The 19,903-nt window shown below is 38.2% G+C and overlaps 1 protein-coding gene across 4 annotated transcripts in view; it reads right to left on the reverse strand.

The window, feature by feature from the left end:
- MARK3 (microtubule affinity regulating kinase 3) overlaps nucleotides 1-19,903 on the reverse strand; it is an 89,691-nt gene that overhangs the window by 59,912 nt on the left and 9,876 nt on the right. For 3 of the 4 annotated variants that reach the window (XM_088149794.1, XM_088149793.1, XM_088149791.1), the window contains exons 2-5: nucleotides 17,279-17,317; nucleotides 14,143-14,334; nucleotides 4,595-4,648; nucleotides 432-480 (exon numbers count right to left, since the gene is read on the reverse strand). In XM_088149794.1, coding sequence (XP_088005920.1) covers nucleotides 432-480; nucleotides 4,595-4,648; nucleotides 14,143-14,334; nucleotides 17,279-17,317 — 334 coding nt within the window. The remainder of the gene's footprint in view (nucleotides 1-431; nucleotides 481-4,594; nucleotides 4,649-14,142; nucleotides 14,335-17,278; nucleotides 17,318-19,903) is intronic. The other variant, XM_088149792.1, reaches the window with a different exon arrangement.

The raw sequence follows: 19,903 nt of genomic DNA on the forward strand, positions 1-19,903 counted from the left end.
TGCCTTCCCCTGCAGAATGCTGCAACTACTTGAGTTATGAATGAGCCAATGCTATCTGTGCTATCTGCTCACAATATACTGCAGAATGATTGGTGATATTATGATGAGTCCATTGATTCTGCCTTGCAGCAAATAAGTAAGGGAGAGGCACGCACAGTAGAAATGTTTCACATGCAAGAGATAACCATGTAATCAATCTGCTTACCAGGACTTTTGACTTTTAAATTGAGTATGGTTGCATGCTTGTGAAAACTCTGGAAATATGGGAAGATACTGAATGCAGCAGGGGAGAATGATTCATGCTCTTTAAAAAAAATTGATGTGGATTGTGAAGATGCTATATGTACATATTTACACATATATTTCAAAAATACATACTTGAATGCATAAACAGATCTATGCAGAAAGAGAACATTTAAATCATACTCTACCTATATTGGGATGATTTAAAATCTTCATTATCCTTACTTCCCTAAACAGCTAGAACAAAAGAAAATTAAAAAGTTAGTATTACATAGCCAGCAACTGTGAGAGCATGTGCATGTAAGAATGTTAAGGCTGTAATCATATTGAAGAGCCTGGAAAATTACAAGTATACCAGAAAAAAACTGTAAAAGAAATAAGTGCTTCCCCCCCGCTTCAAATACAAGCAAACATACTTTGAAGACCAAGTTTTAATACTAAAAAAATTTCAGAAGGACATTCAAGCTTCTTTCAGGTTTTCTTAATATGAACATTAGAAATAACTTTAGTTCAAGTGCCAAAGCTAGAACATTCTAACAATATTTTACAATTTGATGAGTGACTGGAATCTGTCCAGTTCTGAGTCAAAATCAAGTATTTATCTCAAAAAAGTTACACAATAGCATTTGTAATTTTTTCAACAGCTTAGTAGAAATATTTAATAGGAAAGGTGTTGGGAAGGAAGAAGACTTACTCCAGTGTGAAGACAGAAAAACAACAAAGCATGACATGTTCACCAAGATTTTTGTTATGACATATCTTGCTTATAATATAAATTGAGATTTGCGTATACCAAATTCAACTACAGAAACATAGTCAATGAAAAACTTCCATGCCTAATCTAACTGGTTTGACTCTCTATAACAGTTCCCTCATTCAATACTGCTTGCTTAGATGATGTAACAAAGACTAGCAGAAAACAAGTGATTTATGGTCCTGAGAAATTCTGCTCCTAATAAAATTCTGGATATTTTTATTTATTAATTTTAGTACATTTATATTCTACCTTCTTTTTATATCTATCTATCTATCTATCTATCTATCTATCTATCTATCTATCTATCTATCTATCTCTATCTAAATTTTTATTAGAAATTTTTACACAAGTAAAATATAAACATGAAAATATATAAAGTAGAATAAAGAAAAACATAAAAGATAAAAGTGCAAGAAATAGTAGACAGAAAAAGAAAAAAAGGAAAAGATATATAAAGAAGTGACTTCTAATTTTCTTTACAGCAGTTACAAACTTACTACCTCTCCTCTCTAAGATTACATTACATGAATACTTTCTATATTCAACCCTTTTTAATCAGCAATCCATAAATCATCAATTCATTTTTTTCCAATTTCAGCAAAAAGTCCATGAGAGTTTTTTTTAATGAAAGTACTTATTGAGTTATCCCTGATCAAGCAGGTCAGTTTTTCCATTTTTCACAAACCACTCCTCCATTGTGGGTATTTCGTTGTTTTTCATCTTTGTGCATATAGTAGTCTCGCTGTGTATCCAACCTTCTTTTTTGTCCTGGAAGTCAGGGCAGCATACATGTGCTTCCCAAGCAACCTACGTAAGCTGCAACCATATGCAGTACATTTTCCATCATGAAGTATGTTCTTGTTCCAAAGGCCATCAACTATGCTAATACAGGTAGTCCTCAACTTAGGACCACAACTGGGACCGGAATTTCTGTCACTAAGTAATGCAGTTGTAAGTCATGTGAATGCATCGCTTAGCAACCACAATCCCAGCAGTCCCAGTTGCCATCATTAACTGAGAATTGAGGGTTGTTAAGTGAGTACCCACCCCAATCCAAGCCATTCTGGTCTTGGTCTGTCCCAGTCCTGAGCCTCAGTAAGGTAAGGGATTGCCTCCAACTCCCACCACCCACCTATCTCCCCCCATCTCTGCCCTTCTGGGCGTTTTGGTGAGCTGCAGCTCAGGGCTGTTTTTGGCTTTTTCTTCCGCAGCTGAAGCTCAGACCAGCCAGGCCCAGCAGCATGCCAAGCATGCCTTGTCAGCAGCAGGAGCAAGAAGACAGCAAAGGACAGCTGGAGTGGCAGAGCCCAGGGTGACGGGGGGGAGGGCATAGACGAGGGGAGACAGGCAGAATGGGGGGAGTTGAAGTGCCCTGTGGTCATAAATGCAGGCTGGCTGCCAAGTGCCAGAATTTTGATCACATGACTGTGGGGGTGCTGCAATGGCCATAACTTTGGGCACTGGTCATAAGTCACTTTTTTCAGTGTGTTCGTAACTTCGAATGGTCATTGAACAAATGATCATAAGTCGAGGACTAACTAGGTTCCTTTACATTGCCACTGTACATTCCATGGTTGCTAAGCATGCTTTGGCCTTCTTTGAGTACAGGTAGTCCTTGGGTTATGATGGCAATTGGGACCAGAATTTCTGTTGCTAAGCGATGCAGTCATAAAGCACAATGTCACATCACTGCATTGCTTAGCAATGGCAATCCTGGCAGTCCCCACTGCTGTTGTTAAGCAAGGGCTGTGAGTTGTTAAGTGAGGTCTTCCTGTGACCACAACTTGCGACTTCCTGCTGGCTTCCAATGAGCAAGGTCAACAGAGAAGTCAGCAGCAAGCCACAAGTCCTGATTGGCTTGCAAGCAGGCTGGCAGACAGGTGAGTGCTATGAACTGCAGGTGGGGATGCTGTGCAGCCAGGTGGGCACTACGGACTGCAGGTGGGGGGTGCTTCAGATTCCTTAGGAGAAAAAGTGGCAGAAGCAACTTATGGGGGTGACTTGCGACCTTCCCTGCCAGCTTCCCCACTGACTCTGACTCTCCTACACCGTTCACCTGAGTTGGATGTACATACCCTCAAATTAAAGCTGACAGTCTGCAGTTAAGGCACATTGTGTTTGTTTCATTCCAAATCCATTGTGGTGGTGTATAGAGCCAAAGATGTTAGAATTGTGTCGATGTCCCAATATTTCTGGACCTGACTGTATGTTTTTTCCCCAGATATAACTTGATTTCACATATTAAATAGGGAATATGTTAGAGAAGTTTTTTTTTTAAATTGCATTCATATTTGCATGTTGCTGTTAAAACACTTGCTCTATTTTTGGATATTTGGATATTTTTAAAGATAACAGGTGTTAAAGGAAAGAAAATTATTAGCCTTTTTTATTCTTTCCTGTAAAATATAAGATTCTATTTCAATATGTAGCTAGATTGTTCTAGACTGAATATATACCCATTACAGTATATTCATTAACTGGGAAACTAAACTGCATGCTAATTTATTTTCAACTCTTCTGATCCAAAATAAGACATTTTCATCAAGCTGTTAATAAAGTAAACAAAATATTCATTTGACAGCTGGGATTTTCAGTCAGGAAGATTCCAAAAGTAGACTGATTCCTAAGAACTGCATGATCTCCACAGTAATGTTTTTCTCTTTCTGCCTTTCAAGTAACTATGGATTCAGGTTGACGTTCCAAACATTTGCTTTGTTATTTTCTGCTCTTAATACAGAAAGGAGGCAGAGCAATCAAATGGTTTTATTTTAAACCAGCCAATGTCTCAGAGATAACACTACCAAACTATCATTTCATTGCTGATAGAACAGAACTTTTAGGGGGAAAGATCCAAGAGGAATTAGCATTCAAACAGTCATCAAGCAGCTATAAAATTTACTAAATAAATAATAGAATCATTCATAGTCTGGAAATATACATTCAACACAAAATCCAGCCCACTGCTGGAAACCTAAAAATGCAGCAGGGAATGTTCAGTTGTGAAACAATGGGCAAGACTGAATGTTTAATCTTTCCTACACTTCCTCCCTACATCTCACCCTCTTCCAGCTGCTTTTCTACAGAGAAGCTTCTTGATACAAATTTGGTACACAACTCAAGGAAACATCCTTGGGTGATGGGAAGTTACAGGCATGGGTTGTCTCTCCTCCACTGCTCTGACTCCCAGTTGGTTAGCAATTTGGATCCCTAATTTCAATATATGTGGTTCCAGCCTAAAGATGTGATCTATGAAGATGTTGTTTTTATAAATTTTGTCCATAAATCAAAATTGCAGACACAAGAGATCTTATTCAGTTTATGCTGCAGTTTTAGATATGAAAATATAGAAATAGTACTTATTTCAGCTTTTTTGGTGAAAATTCCTACTTCAGATTGGGACTGTTATTAGATTATATGACTCCCTCCATTCTATCCATTGGTAGAGAAAATAAATGCTGTATAATTAAAATGAAATCACTATTGAATATGCAGTTCTTAAAATAAAATACAATATTTAAAAATAGAAGCAAATGTGCCAGAAAAGAAGACTTTAAACATAGTACACCTAAAAGACTGAACATCTAATAAACTTACCTTTTGTAGACTAGTTGGATTCAATTGAGTTTTGTCAATTATTTTTATTGCAACCTAGAAAAAAAAATGCAATTAATGTTTGATTTAACTTTAGCTATATTACAAAACAGAAATATTTGAGTGTTAATAGCACATTACCTACTGAGCAACCAGTGCACAAAACAAAGTTAAAAGCAACAATAATAATAGTAATAATAATCTGCACATTGACAAAATTTCCATCTATCAATTACAAAATACATTATGACTACAAAATACGTAAGGTTCTTGGGAAGAATTCGATGCAAATTAAGGCCAATACCAGCTAAAGAACTGGCAGCTGTGATTTCATGTGGTTGTGTATAATAATAATGTATTAAATATATACAGTGGGGCAAAAAAGTATTTAGTCAGCCACCAATTGTGCAAGTTCTCCCACTTAAAAAGATGAGAGAGGCCTGTAATTTTCATCATAGGTATACCTCAACTACGAGAGACAAAATGGGGGAAAAAATCCAGGAAATCACATTGTCTGATTTTTAAAGAATTTATTTGCAAATCATGGTGGAAAATAAGTATTTGCTCACCTACAAACAAGCAAGATGTCTGGCTCTCACAGACCTGTAACTACTTCTTTAAGAGGCTCCTCTGTCCTCCACTTGTTACCTGTAGTAATGGCACCTGTTTGACCTTGTTATCAGTATAAAAGACACCTGTCCACAACCTCAAACAGTCACACTCCAAACTCCATTATGGTCAAGACCAAAGAGCTGTTGAAGGACACCAGAAACAAAATTGTAGACCTGCACCAGGCTGGGAAGACTGAATCTGCAATAGGCAAGCAGCTTGGTGCGAAGAAATCAACTGTGGGAGCAATAATTAGAAAATGGAAGACATACAAGACAACTGATAATCTCCCTTGATCTGGGGCTCCATGCAAGATCTCACCCCATGGGGTCAAAATGATCACAAGAACGGTGAGCAAAAATCCCAGAACCACATGGGGGGCCTAGTGAATGACCTGCAGAGAGCTGGGACCAAAGTAACAAAGGCTACCATCAGTAACACACTATGCCGCCAGGGACTCAAATCCTGCAGTGCCAGGCGTGTCCCCCTGCTTAAGCCAGTACATGTCTGGGCCCGTCTGAAGTTTGCTAGAGAGCATTTGGATGATCCAGAAGAGGATTGTGAGAATGTCATATGGTCAGATGAAACCAAAGTAGAACGTTTTGGTCTAAACTCAACTCGTTGTGTTTGGAGGAGAGAGAATGCTGAATTGCATCCAAAGAACACCATAACTACTGTGAAGCATGGGGGTGGAAACATCATGCTTTGGGGCTGTTAGTCTGCAAAGGGACCAGGACGACTGATCTGTGTAAAGGAAAGAATGAATGGGGCCATGTATCGTGAGATTTTGAGTGAACACCTCCTTCCATCAGCAAGGGCATTGAACATGAAACGTGGCTGGGTCTTTCAGCATGACAATGATCCCAAACACACCGCCTGGGCAATGAAGGAGTGGCTTCGTAAGAAGCATTTCAAGGTCCTGGAGTGGCCTAGCCAGTCTCCAGATCTCAACCCCATGGAAAACCTTTGGAGGGAGTTGAAAGTCCGTGTTGTCCAGCGACAGCCCCAAAACATCACTGCTCTAGAGGAGATCTGCGTGGAGGAATGGGCCAAAATACCAGCAACAGCGTGTGAAAACCTTGTGAAGACTTACAGAAAACGTTTGACCTCTGTCATTGCCAACAAAGGATATATAACAAAGTATTGAGATGAACTTTTGATATTGACCAAATACTTATTTTCCACCATGATTTGCAAATAAATTCTTTAAAAATCAGACAATGTGATTTTCTGAATTTTTTTCCCATTTTGTCTCTCATAGTTGAGGTATACCTATGATGAAAATTACAGGCCTCTCTCATCTTTTTAAGTGGGAGAACTTGCACAATTGGTGGCTGACTAAATACTTTTTTGCTCCACTGTATGGCACCAACTCCCAGAGATTCTGGGCAGTTTACAGATTGTTTAAAACATTAAAGACAAGAAAAACAACAAGAGACAAAAATGAAGAGTAAAGATGGCAAGGATGACAAAACTGGATGGGAACAAAGGAAAACAACCCACACAATCTAAAGGGAGTTTTTCAGTTAAAAAACATTAAGTATTAGAATGTGCAATAATTTATCTGGACATTGTATGAAAATTCAAAAATTGTTTTTAAAACCTGTGAAGCTAAACTTGTAGAAATCTGTAATAAGTCAACCATTACTCATTACCAAGAATCCCTATATAAAATAAACCATAGATTGTATCCCATCAATTCATTCAGCAGTTGAAACTTTCAAAATCTAATACACAGATGATTATTAGTATCCTGTATTTACTGTAGGTACGTAAAAAGCAAATGTGAATTAGCTCAAGAAATAATACACAGTACCAAAATAATTCCCACTAATGAATCCTGAAGAGTTTCTGGTTTAAAACTGAATATTATTTATAAGTAGGATCTAAACAAACTGATACATACACATGTTACATTTATATTCTACTATTAAAAAAATGTTGAAGGTGGTGAACATATTCCATTGTTTTAAAAAATCCAAATAAATATTAAAAAACTAAAACCAGTTAAAACCATATAAACAGAGAGCTGTAAAATCAATCAACCAAACATACGTTGAGATAAATCTGTTAGCTTGTCAGTAGAAGGCCATCACTGAGAGAGCTAGATCCAACATCCTGAACTGTGGTGTTCTAAAACCTGGGAGCAACCAGTGAGAAGGCCCCTTCTCATAGATATCACAGGTCCTGTCTTATGAATCTCAGTCCTGAGCAGATTATGGGAGATGTAAGCAGAATTTCAAATAATCTGATCCCAAGCCATTTGGTATTCTTGTCAATCATTCAGCCACAATACTTTGCTTCTATTTTATATATAATTTTATTAAAGATTTTTTAAAATAATATAAAAATTAACACAAACTAATATAAAGTAAGAAAAAGAAATCAAAGAGAAATGCAAGAAAGGAAAAAGAAAGTAAAGAAAAAATAGAAAAGAAAAAAGATACAAAAAAGTAGCTTCTGATTTTCTTTTCAACAGTTATAGGTACAATTGTAAATTTACCTCTTACTCTATGGTTACAACATGCCTCTCTTTTTTCTATAGTCTATTCTGTTTAATCATCAAAACCATAAATCATAAGTTCATTTTTTCTGTTTCATGCAAAAAGTCTATAGGGGTTTCCCGTCAGCAATAAATGTAGATACTGTCTTTTCTCTGATCAAAGAAATCAATTTTGCCATCTCAGCAAGTTCCATCATTTTCATGAACCATTCCTCCATTGTGGGTAATGCCAAATCTGTCCATCTTTATGCATACAGTAATCTCGAGAATACTTTACTTCTCAATAATTCTATTCTATTTCTCTTGTGTGTCTCATCCTACTGCATGTAACTTGTCATTTTAAGTACATTAGCAATAGCATTTATACTTGAAGATTGAAAACAGAAAAATCAGGCTTTAATGCTATTCAGGTATGAAATCATTTATAAAGAATAAGAAAATAGGCCTATGCCCTAAGGCTTTTACAGGTAGTCCTCGGTTAACAACTACTTGTTCAGTGACCATTCGAAGTTGCAGTGGCACTGAATGTGTGGTACTTACGACTGGTCCTTGAAATTCTGGCCACTGTAGCACCCCTGCGGTCATGTGATTGCAATTCAGGCATCTGGCAACTGGCGTGCACTTACAACAGTTGCAGTGTCCCGCGGTCACATGATCGCCATTTGTGACCTTCCCTACCAGCTTCCCACAAGCAAAGTCAATGGGGAAGCTGGCAGGGAAGGTTGCAAGTCACTTTTGTAAGTCACTCCCACTGCTTTTTTCTGAGGAGATTGCTATGGGATCTCGTACTCCGTAACACATATCTGCTTGCAGCACCCCCTCGCCTGCATTCCAAAGCGTCTGCCCACCCAGGCTCACACTGCAGCACCCCTTCCCCCACCTGGCTGCACTCCATAACACTTATCCACCCATTGGCCTGCTTGCAAACCACCCGGGACTTGTGACTTCCGGCTGGCTTCCCCACTGACTTTGCTTGTGGGACGCCAGCAGGAAGTTGCAAGTTGCAGTCACGTGAGGTCCTCGCTTAATGACCCATAATCCTCACTTAATTTTAAAATATTCTTAGGAAGAGGAATGTATTAGAGAAGCCATATGTGCAAATCTCATACATAATGTCAATATCAAATAAAATCACTACTTACTTTTATTAAATGTGAAACTATTATTTTATAGTTTATAACACCTCCAATAATACAGGTAGTCCTCATTTAGCAACCACAACTGGGACCAGCAACTTGGTCATCAAATGAAGTGGTCAATAAGTGAAACTGTGGCAGTGCTTATGATCTTACTTCAGCTCTCCTTTCTTTACAGATCTGCAAAGGTTGTAAATGTGAGGATTGTAACTGCTAACAGTCACTGTATGAAGCAGTTGCTAAACAAGGACTACCTGTATTCAAGAGGATTATTCAAAATGCACCTTTTTAAAAAAAATATTTAGAATTATAAGAAATGGTTAGTCTTTGACACAATTGGTGTACAAATCTCAATATATAATTTAAAGGTAACTGAACATTAGGTAATAGGAGGAAAAAGAAGGCTTATTTTAAGGTGGATGATGAATAATTTTGAATACAGCACAAAAATGCAATCACTGAGGGAGGTCACCACAACTTTTGAGTAGGGTATCATCAGTATGGAATCCACAGAAGCAATTCATAACTATGAATCCTGCCTAAATTTGATAATGAGCTGCATAAAGAAGAACAAGTTGGAATTAAATCAAAACAAGACAGATGTGCTGTTGGTAAATAAGCTCTAAAATTAAGGGTCAACCTGTTCTGGATGTTTTTCTCCTCAAAAAGAAAGCCCACTGTTTTTGTGTTGTTATTCCTTCCCACAGTGATATTCTGTTAGTTTATGCAGTTCCCATACTTCATTTCAGAATGCAATAGAAATACAAGACAAGGTTGTAACAGGTACTCTGATGTCCAGGGCCGCCTCCTGTTGCTATTTGCTGCTGCTAAATCTGAGCAAACCCAGCAATAACATTGTAAAGGAGAGCTTATTTCTCTGCCTTTCTATGATTCCAAACTGCCTGTGCTGCTGAATACAACATGCAGACTCTACCAACTTACTTATATGCACACAGATACAGGTACCATTCACCTGACACAGGGACTATTACTCAATTTGGTTTCAGAAATGCTCAGTGTTTGCCTGACTGAGAAAGTAACTTCTGAGCTCCCAATGCATGTATGTACACAAACAAGCACCAAACATAGGCTCATCTAACACATTCAGCTGCTTTCCAGAGCCAGGTTTGCAAAGACTGAAAGACACAGAGTTTTCTCTCTGCCTCTTTCTTACTCCTTCCATAGTGAAGGAAAGCAGATCCACACATTGCAAAGGTTTGGGCAGTATTCTGTATGGTTGTTGGCTGCAGCGGTTAAAAGATGGATCAAACAGTTTACAGGGAAAAAGACACAGAACGCTTTCCAAATCCCCTGAGTCAAACTAAAAAGCATCTCAACTTTTAAATGTTAATTATATACATTTCTAAATACTTTTCTTGTTATGGCTGAGAGGAAGAAGAGAAAAGTGAGCCAGTAACATAAATGTTAATGCCAACTGCCAATTAAAATTACAACAGCAATAATTGGCTGCTGTTTTCTATTTCACTAAAGAGGAGGACTAATACATAAATGCCACATCTTGAATTTGCTAGCATTGAATGGATGTTACTATTAATGTCCCTGATGTTAATTTCAAGAATACAGTTTGTTATCTCAGCCCTCTCTTCTTGGTGATCCTGCCCACTTTTAACCCACCTCTACTTACTTTGGTGGGTGCAGCTTCTTCAAAAAGATCTGCCAGAAGAGGATGCCTATACCAGTTCTATATACTAGAACAGAGCTCCCCAATTTGGGGAGCCAATGTTTCTGTTCACGAACAATTCGGTTCATGAACAGCAGCGTTCGCAAAATTTTGCTTCCATTCACGAACTCTGCATCGGGTGATGAACACAACCCATAGCCATCTTCCCTGCTCTGACACCGTGGTCATGGCTTCCTCTAGGTGAGATTGCAGTAGCAGACAGACTTGCTGTGAAGCTTTTTGGTGTGCTTTTTAGCACATACAATACATCCAGCATGGCTCCAAAGAAAGTGCAGAGCAAGCATGGCGGTAAAAAGAAAGTGCAGAGTGGTAATGAAGGTGACAAGAATACACAGAGTAATAATGAAGGTAACAAGAAAGTGCAGAGCAAGAATGGTAAGAAGAAGGTTTTGAAGAAAATAACCATTGAATCGAAGAAGGAAATTGTAGAAAAGCATGAGCGTGGTATTCGTGTGACTGATCTGGCCTCGGAGTACAAGATGGCGAAACTGACAATCTCGACTATTTTGAAGAATAAAGATGGCTTTAAAAAAATACATATGGTTCAGAACGGATTAACCTTATTTACATTGAACCTTATGGGGAAATTTGATTCAGTTCACGACCAATTCAGCTCACAACCAGAATTGTGGAATGAATTAAGTTCGTGAACTGAGGCACCACTGTAATTTGCACTCTCACAAAATGACTGCCACAGAAGCAAGTACCTACCATCATTTTTTGCCTTCATAAAATAAGATGTGCCAAGATTATTTTTCAGTAGCATGTGCATGTTTTCAATTAAGAACTTAGTAATTGTTATTCAAGTACAGTAGACCAAAGGCATATCTATACTAGCATTTGAATGTCACCATGGCTAAACAGATGCTTATAAGAAATGTATAAACAGGACATGAGTGCAGTAGCAGACCTTTTCAAAACTAATATTTAAACATATGATACTGGTTGCAATATATAGCCACTGTGAATAGCAATTGTTGATAGTCTTACTTTCACTTTCATGAGTTTATCCAAGGGGAAAAAACAGTTATCACTAATCTTGCGAGAGCAAACTGTTTAACTATGCACCTTGCAAAATAGCAACTCTTAAAATCTCTTCTGAATCTCCTACTATTAGCTTCACTGGATGGCTCTGACATCTAATATTTTGAGAGACAACTACTTTTATGCAGTTTCTCAATATTATGGTATCATATTCCTAATGGCTTGTCTTTTTAAAACAGCGAAGAATTCACAGGAGAGTTGCTCTAAATAATTTGGGACTGACAGCACATTACTGAATTTAATTCACTTACTGAATTAAAACACACACATACAACCTAATAACCTATAATTGCTTGGGTGATTCTACTATTAAAAACCAATTACTGTAAGAACTGTCAATTTTTTCTTGTTTTTTGATCTTTCACCAGTCAATGATCAATAACAAAACTTTTCTTCAAACCCCCTCCCTAAATACAGTCCATCACCAATATTTGCAATATCACTTCTGCAATGCAGACAGGTATTTGGTACTAACAATGGATAGTCAGGGTGTTGCCTAGTACACAGAAAGTGATCTCCTGGACCAGACCAAGACCAGACCTTGCCCAGCAGCCTACTTTCCCAAATGACAACGCAAGAGCTTTTAGAATATTCAGAAGCATGACTTAAAATGTAACTTCTCTTTCTTACTGTTGCTCACAAACAGCTAATACAATAAGGAATGTTGTTACTGATTCTTGACAATTTTCTTCATAAATTTCTCTAATACTACCCCTATAACCATGTGAGCTACTTGCAATCACCATATTTTAGGGCAACCATCATTTATGTACTTTATAGTTACTGAAACTAGAGTTCTGGCACAATTAGAAAGCAAAAATGTATCTGTCTACTTCTTCAATGTTATGAATACTTTGCAATCATGACCTTCATCTGGCCTCTTTAGATATCCATCAGCACATGCCAAATAGAAACATTTTAACTGTTCAAAAAAAATGTTAAAGCACAGTGGACCTCAAAATTATGATGAATTCCACTGTTTTCTTCTGTGTTTGAGTTACTGATATGAGTCAATCAACCAGCTTTAACACAAAACATAACTCAACCCCCTCTTAATATAAGCCTCATCTCCTTGATTCAACTTCATGTCCAACACAGATATCCAGAGCTGTTGGAAGTTGGGCAGCACATAAATTTAATAAATAAAAATAAAATTGATGTGTAGATAACAGAATATTGCTGGTTGTAACCATCTTCTGTTGTATATAAGATCCCTATTGATACATGGCTTTATTATCTTCAGACTGAATTCATTATATCATAATACATTGGGGCATGCAATAGAATTGCTTGAAAACACCAGTTGGTATAAAAGACAGCTGTTTGCAAATACTGCTTTCCTCTTTAAAGCAGTGTTACTATACTTCTACAGTAACTAGCAGTAAACAGGTGATATTTATTTTCATACTTAATTTTTCTTATTTGAAAAAGGTTTACCTGGATTTGTCATATGATTTGTATTATCTTTATTATTTTCTGTAATTCCTTTCTACTTAGATCTCCTTCTGTTGTAATTTTCTGCCCAAAATATCCAAAGGTTTGACCTTTTCATTAATAAAAGGCAAATATATGAGCTAAGAGTGCTAAATCTATTATCTCAACATTACGTTCTACATGAGGATATAAGGCACATATACTGAGTAAAGAGACTGCCTCTAAAAACATATTTAAGGGAGTCTGTTCTTCCAAATGGTATCACAAGAATATTTAATGTTATCAAAATTCATCCATCAAAGATTCCTAAATCTGCAAATGAAAGAGCAGAAGCATATTTTAAATGGTGCATGCTTGTCTGTTTCTAGTGTTTTTCTTACAATTATGTTCAAGGTGACTTAAAAATGCACATATTCTCATGAAACATAAGATAAATTGCTACATAACTAGTGACTAATAAAGGAGTTTTAAATAATTTTAAATTCAGGCTGAAAAGGCTCAACACTTAATTAGTGATTAAAACATACTAGATGTGTGCTGGATTTGGATCTGAAGTGGAAAAAATTCTTCAGATTCAGCATTGGCATACTTGTGCTATACTGTATATCAGTGGCTCTTTAAAGAAATGGTGCCTTTTCCTAGGCTTGCACAGCAGCTGTGCAGTTTCAGGAAAATGTGTGTCTGAGGTAAGGAGGCATTAAGGAAGCATGGCTTTTTAAAAAAGCCACTGGCAGGTACAGCAAGTACAGCAAGCAAATCCAGAATGGCAGATTCTGAAAAGAGATATAAAGATGTTGTACCAAAATATTGCCAAGAATATAAATGAAATTAATAAATCTATGTGTCAAACCAATATTTCTACAAAGAAAAATGTTTCAGCTTCCCATAATGAATACAATTTATTGGGATTTACAAGAACTTTAATTTAGCAACATTTAATCCTTTTAATTGTACTTTTTAGACTAAAACATTTCTTCAGTATTGATTAAAGAGACAAGAAACAACCTCCTGCTAAATTTACATGATTATATGCAAAGTTCACATTATTTTAGTTACTAAAAATAATTATATTAGGAACTACATCCTGCAAAATCTAAAATAAAATACTAACATAAGACTTTACCTCTCTGCCAGTAAGGATGTGTCTGGCCAGTTTCACTTTTGCAAAATTTCCCTTTCCAATTGTTTTAAGGAGTCTGTAATTCCCAATATGAGGTTGCTCATCTGCACAGGAAGCTATAGAATTCCTACAGCGGGCCCCAGACCGACTAGATCGGGAGGAAATTTCCTGTCGTCCTTCACCATGAGAGGTATGCTATAATAAAAGAAAGAAGAAATTTAAGATACACTATAGCCCAATAGACTAGAATTCATAATTAAGTTGATAGGGTATCAGATTAGGAGATGGAAAATAAAGTATTGCTTCACAGAATGTTGAACTATCGTAGCTTTTGCTAACAGCTGGTGATAGCCACCAACTCAGATGACTTTAAAATAAAACAGTTCACGTCTGTCACCTATGATAGCCAAATAAAGCATCAATATTTAATAAGAAAATATTTCTGACAATAGTTGTTGGGAAAGCCAACAAGGAAAGACCTGATTTTTCACAACTTCAATAGGCACAATTCTGCCTATTGAACAATTTCAGTAGCTATTGGGAACAAGATGGATTACACGATCCTATACTTTTTATTTCTAAGGTTTTCTTTTAAATACTAAATAATGTAATGACACTTCTACCGAATAAGCACTGTTGTTGAATGCTTCAAATCAGTAATTCAAATATAGGCATTTCCTGCAATAACCTGGAGAGATTCTGTCAGTTTCCATCATATATCACATAATAGTATGATGTAAAGCCAAACCAATATTTTTGCATAATTACTGAAAATCTTTGACTGTAAGAACTGTAGCTTAAAATAAAAAGTAAGTTTTATTTTAAGGGGGGATGTTTACTTCTTTCAAGGAGTTATTTTAGTGTTTTAATCATAATTTGTTTATAATTTTACTGCTGATAGTCTTAGCACCTTTTTATTGTACAAGTGAAATATTTGTTTTAGACATATAACAAGCATCCATTTACGGTCAAAATACTTTTCCCAGCATTTTATATAACCTAAATTAGACAATTTATCTGTATGTACAAACTGCCCATTGCAATATCATATGCAAAGCAAGCTTCTAGACTTTATATTTTTGGCCCTGTAGTTGGAATTATAATAAGGTAACATATCCATATGTATTATAAGAGTTTTCTTTTCTTTACAATCATCTTCTACTTTCATTATTTCTTCATATTCTTCCTTATATTTATATTGTGGTATTTTCTTTATATTTTACAATTAATATCCTATATTTTACAATTATTTGTATCCCCAAATATCTTTCCAATATTCTTTCTGCCATCATTTTCTAACCTGATCAAGTAATTTATGTATACAGTGGTACCTTGGGATACGAACTTAATGCGTTCCGTGACTCTGGGCGTATCCCGAGTTGGTCGTAATCCGATGCAAATTTCCCCATAGGGTTCAATGTAAATCTGGTTAATCCGTTCCGCTCTCCGAATTTGGTCGCACCCCGAAGCAAATTTTCCCATAAGGTTCAATGTAATTACCGTTAATCCGTTCTGGCGTCCGCGGACCACGCGTCAGGGGGGGGAGAACAGCCGGGCGTGGCGCGAGAACGGCCGGGCGCGGCGCGGCGGGAGAACGGGCGGGCACGGCGGGAGAACGGCCAGGCGTGGCGGGAGAAGGCCAGGCGTGGCGGGAGAAGGCCGGGCGTGGCAGGAGAACGGCCGGGCGCGGCACGGCAGGAGAACGGCCGCGGACCATGTGTCAGGGGCGGAAAAATGGCCACGGACCACGTGTCAGGGCGGAAAAATGACCATACCCCGAGGCGGAGTTCGCACATCGAGGTAAATTTTTGCGGCCGGAGCTGGTTGTAACCCGAAAAGTTCGTTAGTAGAGGCGTTCGTATCCCGAGGTACCACTGTACATGAATTTCAGTGTTGTTGTTCTTTCTACAAAATAATGAACAATACTGTAGCATATTGTAAGTCTAAAAGCAAGAATAGTAGACTTAAATCTATTGATATGTCTCTGGATGCTCTGCAACAGTTTGATCAGGTTTTGTACTCTTCACTGTCTAATAACAGCAATACTTAAATGAATACTCCCTCCCCAAATTTAATTGCTTTAGATTAGAAAAACACTGGTGATGGGATAGACTAAGAGCAGATTTTTTTCCATGAAGGTCATTTCAGCCTTGGTACTGGTACTAAAATCTGAGTTCTGGATTGGAATGTGTGCTCAAAAATATCTTTTTTATTAATTTATATGATTGCATGCCTGAATCAGTATTCTGCAATTGCTCCAGCTGGCAGCCTTCAGGGCTATACTAAAAAAACAAGATCCTGCAAACTTCAAATTTGCTCATCCCAACATAATGACTGCTACATAATCAGCAACCTTCATTCAGTGATTGAAGCTTAATTCTCATATTTTTTAAACCCATTTACAAATGTCAATGCATCACAAACTACTGCAGAAGCTACCTTTCATTGCATAAAGAAGATATTGCTCCTTTCCTTCCAGTCCTCTATAATATCAGACACAGTAAAACAGCCCAGGATTTATCTCTTAGCCAACTGAGAATTATTTAGTTTAGCACTCTATGCTGCATTAATTTTCAAGTAAGTAAATGTTATTCAGCTTTTCTCCACAGGTACCAAAATATTTTGAGCACATCCAAAGGCCTTAAAGTCAAAATACAAAGAAAGCAAGATGTAGGACAAAAAAAAAAAACCATGAAGAGAAACTAAAATTAAAAGTGATAGTCTAATTTTTTTTTTCCAGAGGAAAACGTATGCAGAGTCTAACTTAAAGTAAGCATATGTTGAGAAATCAGCAATGTACTGGGAAGGGTAAGTAGCACAGATAAAAGGTGACCAACTCCCTTTGTAAGACTCCTACGTAAAGAATTTTAGATAAATTTACTTAATCCTAGGTAAATAAGAATTGTAGATTTCATAATTATATCACTATCCTATTTCAAAACATCTAAGTCTACAAAGTATTCATAGAAAGGATTGGTGATTTCACAAACTACCTCCTTGTTAGCAGCTGGATACAATTTCATTTTCTGGAGATCTAGAATAAAGTCAGCAAACTAAGAATAGAGAAATAAATTTGGTAACTAATATTCAGAGGAAAGACAGAAATAAGCTTGCTTTTTGAACAAAAATTAAAACCCACCTTTTCACAAAAGCTTTCCCCTACAGATGTTCCAGCATCCTTTTTCATTAAGAAATAGGCATGGTGAAAGCAAGAAAAGAGAAAAATAAATAAAAATAAACTTGTCAAAAGGGGCAGTCAAATTTTATTAAAGGGATATTTTCAATTTAAACATATTTCAAGAAGTTATGATAAGGATACATTAACAATTAAAGGAGGACAATATTCATTAACATGCACAATAAATTACTGGCTATTCTATAGAAATATTAAGAGATCAAAAGCTAGACACATATGGTTCTATGCCTGCTGAAGGAAGAAAAAACACTTTATCATAGAATGGGCAGGAAATGTAACTGTACTGTATTTTTATAGGAATTTATATATACAAAGATTGTATATATAAATGCTTGTTCATCTTTAAAAATTTACTGTAAACACTTAACCATCATGAATTGCTGAACAGAAAAAATCCATATATTCAGACTATGCCATATCATCCTAAACATATATGTACAATAATAAACCCTCTGAATATATGATTGATCATCTCCAGACCTCAGAGGTCAAGTTAATTATTACTTAAAAATATAATAATGGATTATTATATTATGAACCAATATACCTAAAAGCTACTATGAATGGATCATTGTTATGCGCCTCCCCATTCTGCCTTAGCAGATGAAAACCCTATTTGCCCTCTGCACAATTTGCTTACTTAACTCAGTCTCTATGGCAGATAAGTTCAGTAACATGAATGGAAAGATCTGTTTTTTTCCAAATCAGCATTTAGTGGAAAATGTATTTCTAGGAAAAAGCTGTTATCCCAAAAAGATTCAACTAGATATTATTCCTTTCTTTTGAAGAGCGAATTTCTTTAGCATTGTAACTCCTTAGCAAGTATAGCTAGTGCTTGTTTAATAACCATTCATTCAGCAACTGTTTGAAGTTACGGTGGCATAAGTAACAAAAGGTACTTATGCCCAGTCCCTGAAGTTACTGCCATTGCAGTAACCCTGCAGTCACATGATCAAAATTTGGGCGCTTGGCAGCCCACCTGCACTTATGACTGCAGGGGTGCTTCAACCCACCTATCTCACCATCTCTGCCCTTTTGGCCACCCTGCACAGCAGCACTCCTCAGTGCTGAAGTCAAGGCCTGAGGCCTTCAGCAGTCTCAGCTGGCCACCACTGCCCCCAGGCCTCTACATCAGCCCCAATGCTGCCGCCGCCACCGAGGACTGCCATCTCAAGCCCCGCACCACAGCCAGTTACCCCAATGCCACAGTGCAAAGCCCCAGCCGCCTTGCGTTCCGGAGGCCCTGCTGCACCCAGCTGACCTTTGCCATCTTCTTCCCACTGCTGACAAGGCGTGCCTGGCCTGGCCCTATGTGAGGCAGCTACTGGCCGTGCCAGGCCTTCTCCACTTCTAGTGCGTGCCATTCTCACCTAGCTGACTCCACCTAGCTGAACTTCTCCATCTTTCTCCCGCTGCTGACAAGGTGCGCCTGGCTTGGCCCTATGTGAGGCAACTGCTGGGTGTGCCAGGCCTTCTTCTTGAGGCCGCGTGCACCACTCTTGCAATGCTTCAAAAAGCTTCAGAGGCCTTCCAAAGCATTGCGAAAATGGTGCGCGTGGTCTGGAGAACAGCAAGCACAGCCTTCTTGTGAGGTTTCAGAAGGCCTTAGAAAGCATCTAAGCTTTCTGAAGCATCGCAAGAATGGTGTACGTGGCCTCAAGAAGAAGGCTTGGCGCACCCAGCAGTTGCCTCACATAGGGCCAGGCCAGGTGCACCTTGTCAGCAGCAGGAGAGAGACGGAGAAGATCAGCTAGGTGGAGTAGGGCCTGCAGAGTGCAGGGCAGCAGGGGCATCTGGGGCTTTGCAGTGTTGTGCTGGGTTGGCTGGCTGCAGCGCGGGGTTTGAGGTAACACTCTTTGGTAGGGGTGGGGGCAGTGGCAGCCAGCTGAGACTCCTTTAGTCTCTGGGCGTCTATTTCAGCCCCAGTGCTGCTGTGCAGGGCACCCAAAAGAGCAGAGATGGGGAGAGATAAGCAGGTGGAAGGTCTTGAAGAGGAGACAGTCCCTTCTCTTACTGTGGTTCGGGGCTGGGAGGGACCAAACTGGAAATGGCTTGGATCAGGATGGGGACTAGTGGGATTCAGCTAATTACAGCAACGGGGTCTGCCAGGATTGCTGTCACCAAGTGATGCAGTCATGTGATGTTGCGTGAAACCATTGCTAAGTGATGCAGTATTGTGACATCATGCGACACCCCGGTCAACACTGGCAGGGTGAGCTACTGTACCCAATAGAGGAGAATATATGTAGCTCAGGGTTGAATTGTGGAGTCCTTGGTGCTCTCTGAGATTGGTTGTATGCTTGCAGACATTTCATTGCCCTACTGATACCAATGCTGGTAAGAGTGCTGGTATCAGTGCAGGTAACTGATGATGTTACCTAGTTGGGTAATGAAACGTCTGCAAGCAAACAACCAATCTCAGAGAGCACCAAGGACTTCACAGCTATTGATTATAAACAGGGAGCAAACCCCACGCTCACTTGCACTGATGATGTTACCTAATTGGGTAATGAAATGTCTGCAAGCAATCAACCAAGCTCAGAGAGCACCAAGGACTCCACCATTCAA

This window comes from Python bivittatus, unplaced genomic scaffold (genome assembly GCF_059951505.1).
Source record: "Python bivittatus isolate LINGU-HERP-01145 unplaced genomic scaffold, Pbiv_v1 ctg000580_np1212, whole genome shotgun sequence".
Classification (NCBI taxonomy): Eukaryota; Metazoa; Chordata; class Lepidosauria; order Squamata; family Pythonidae; genus Python; species Python bivittatus.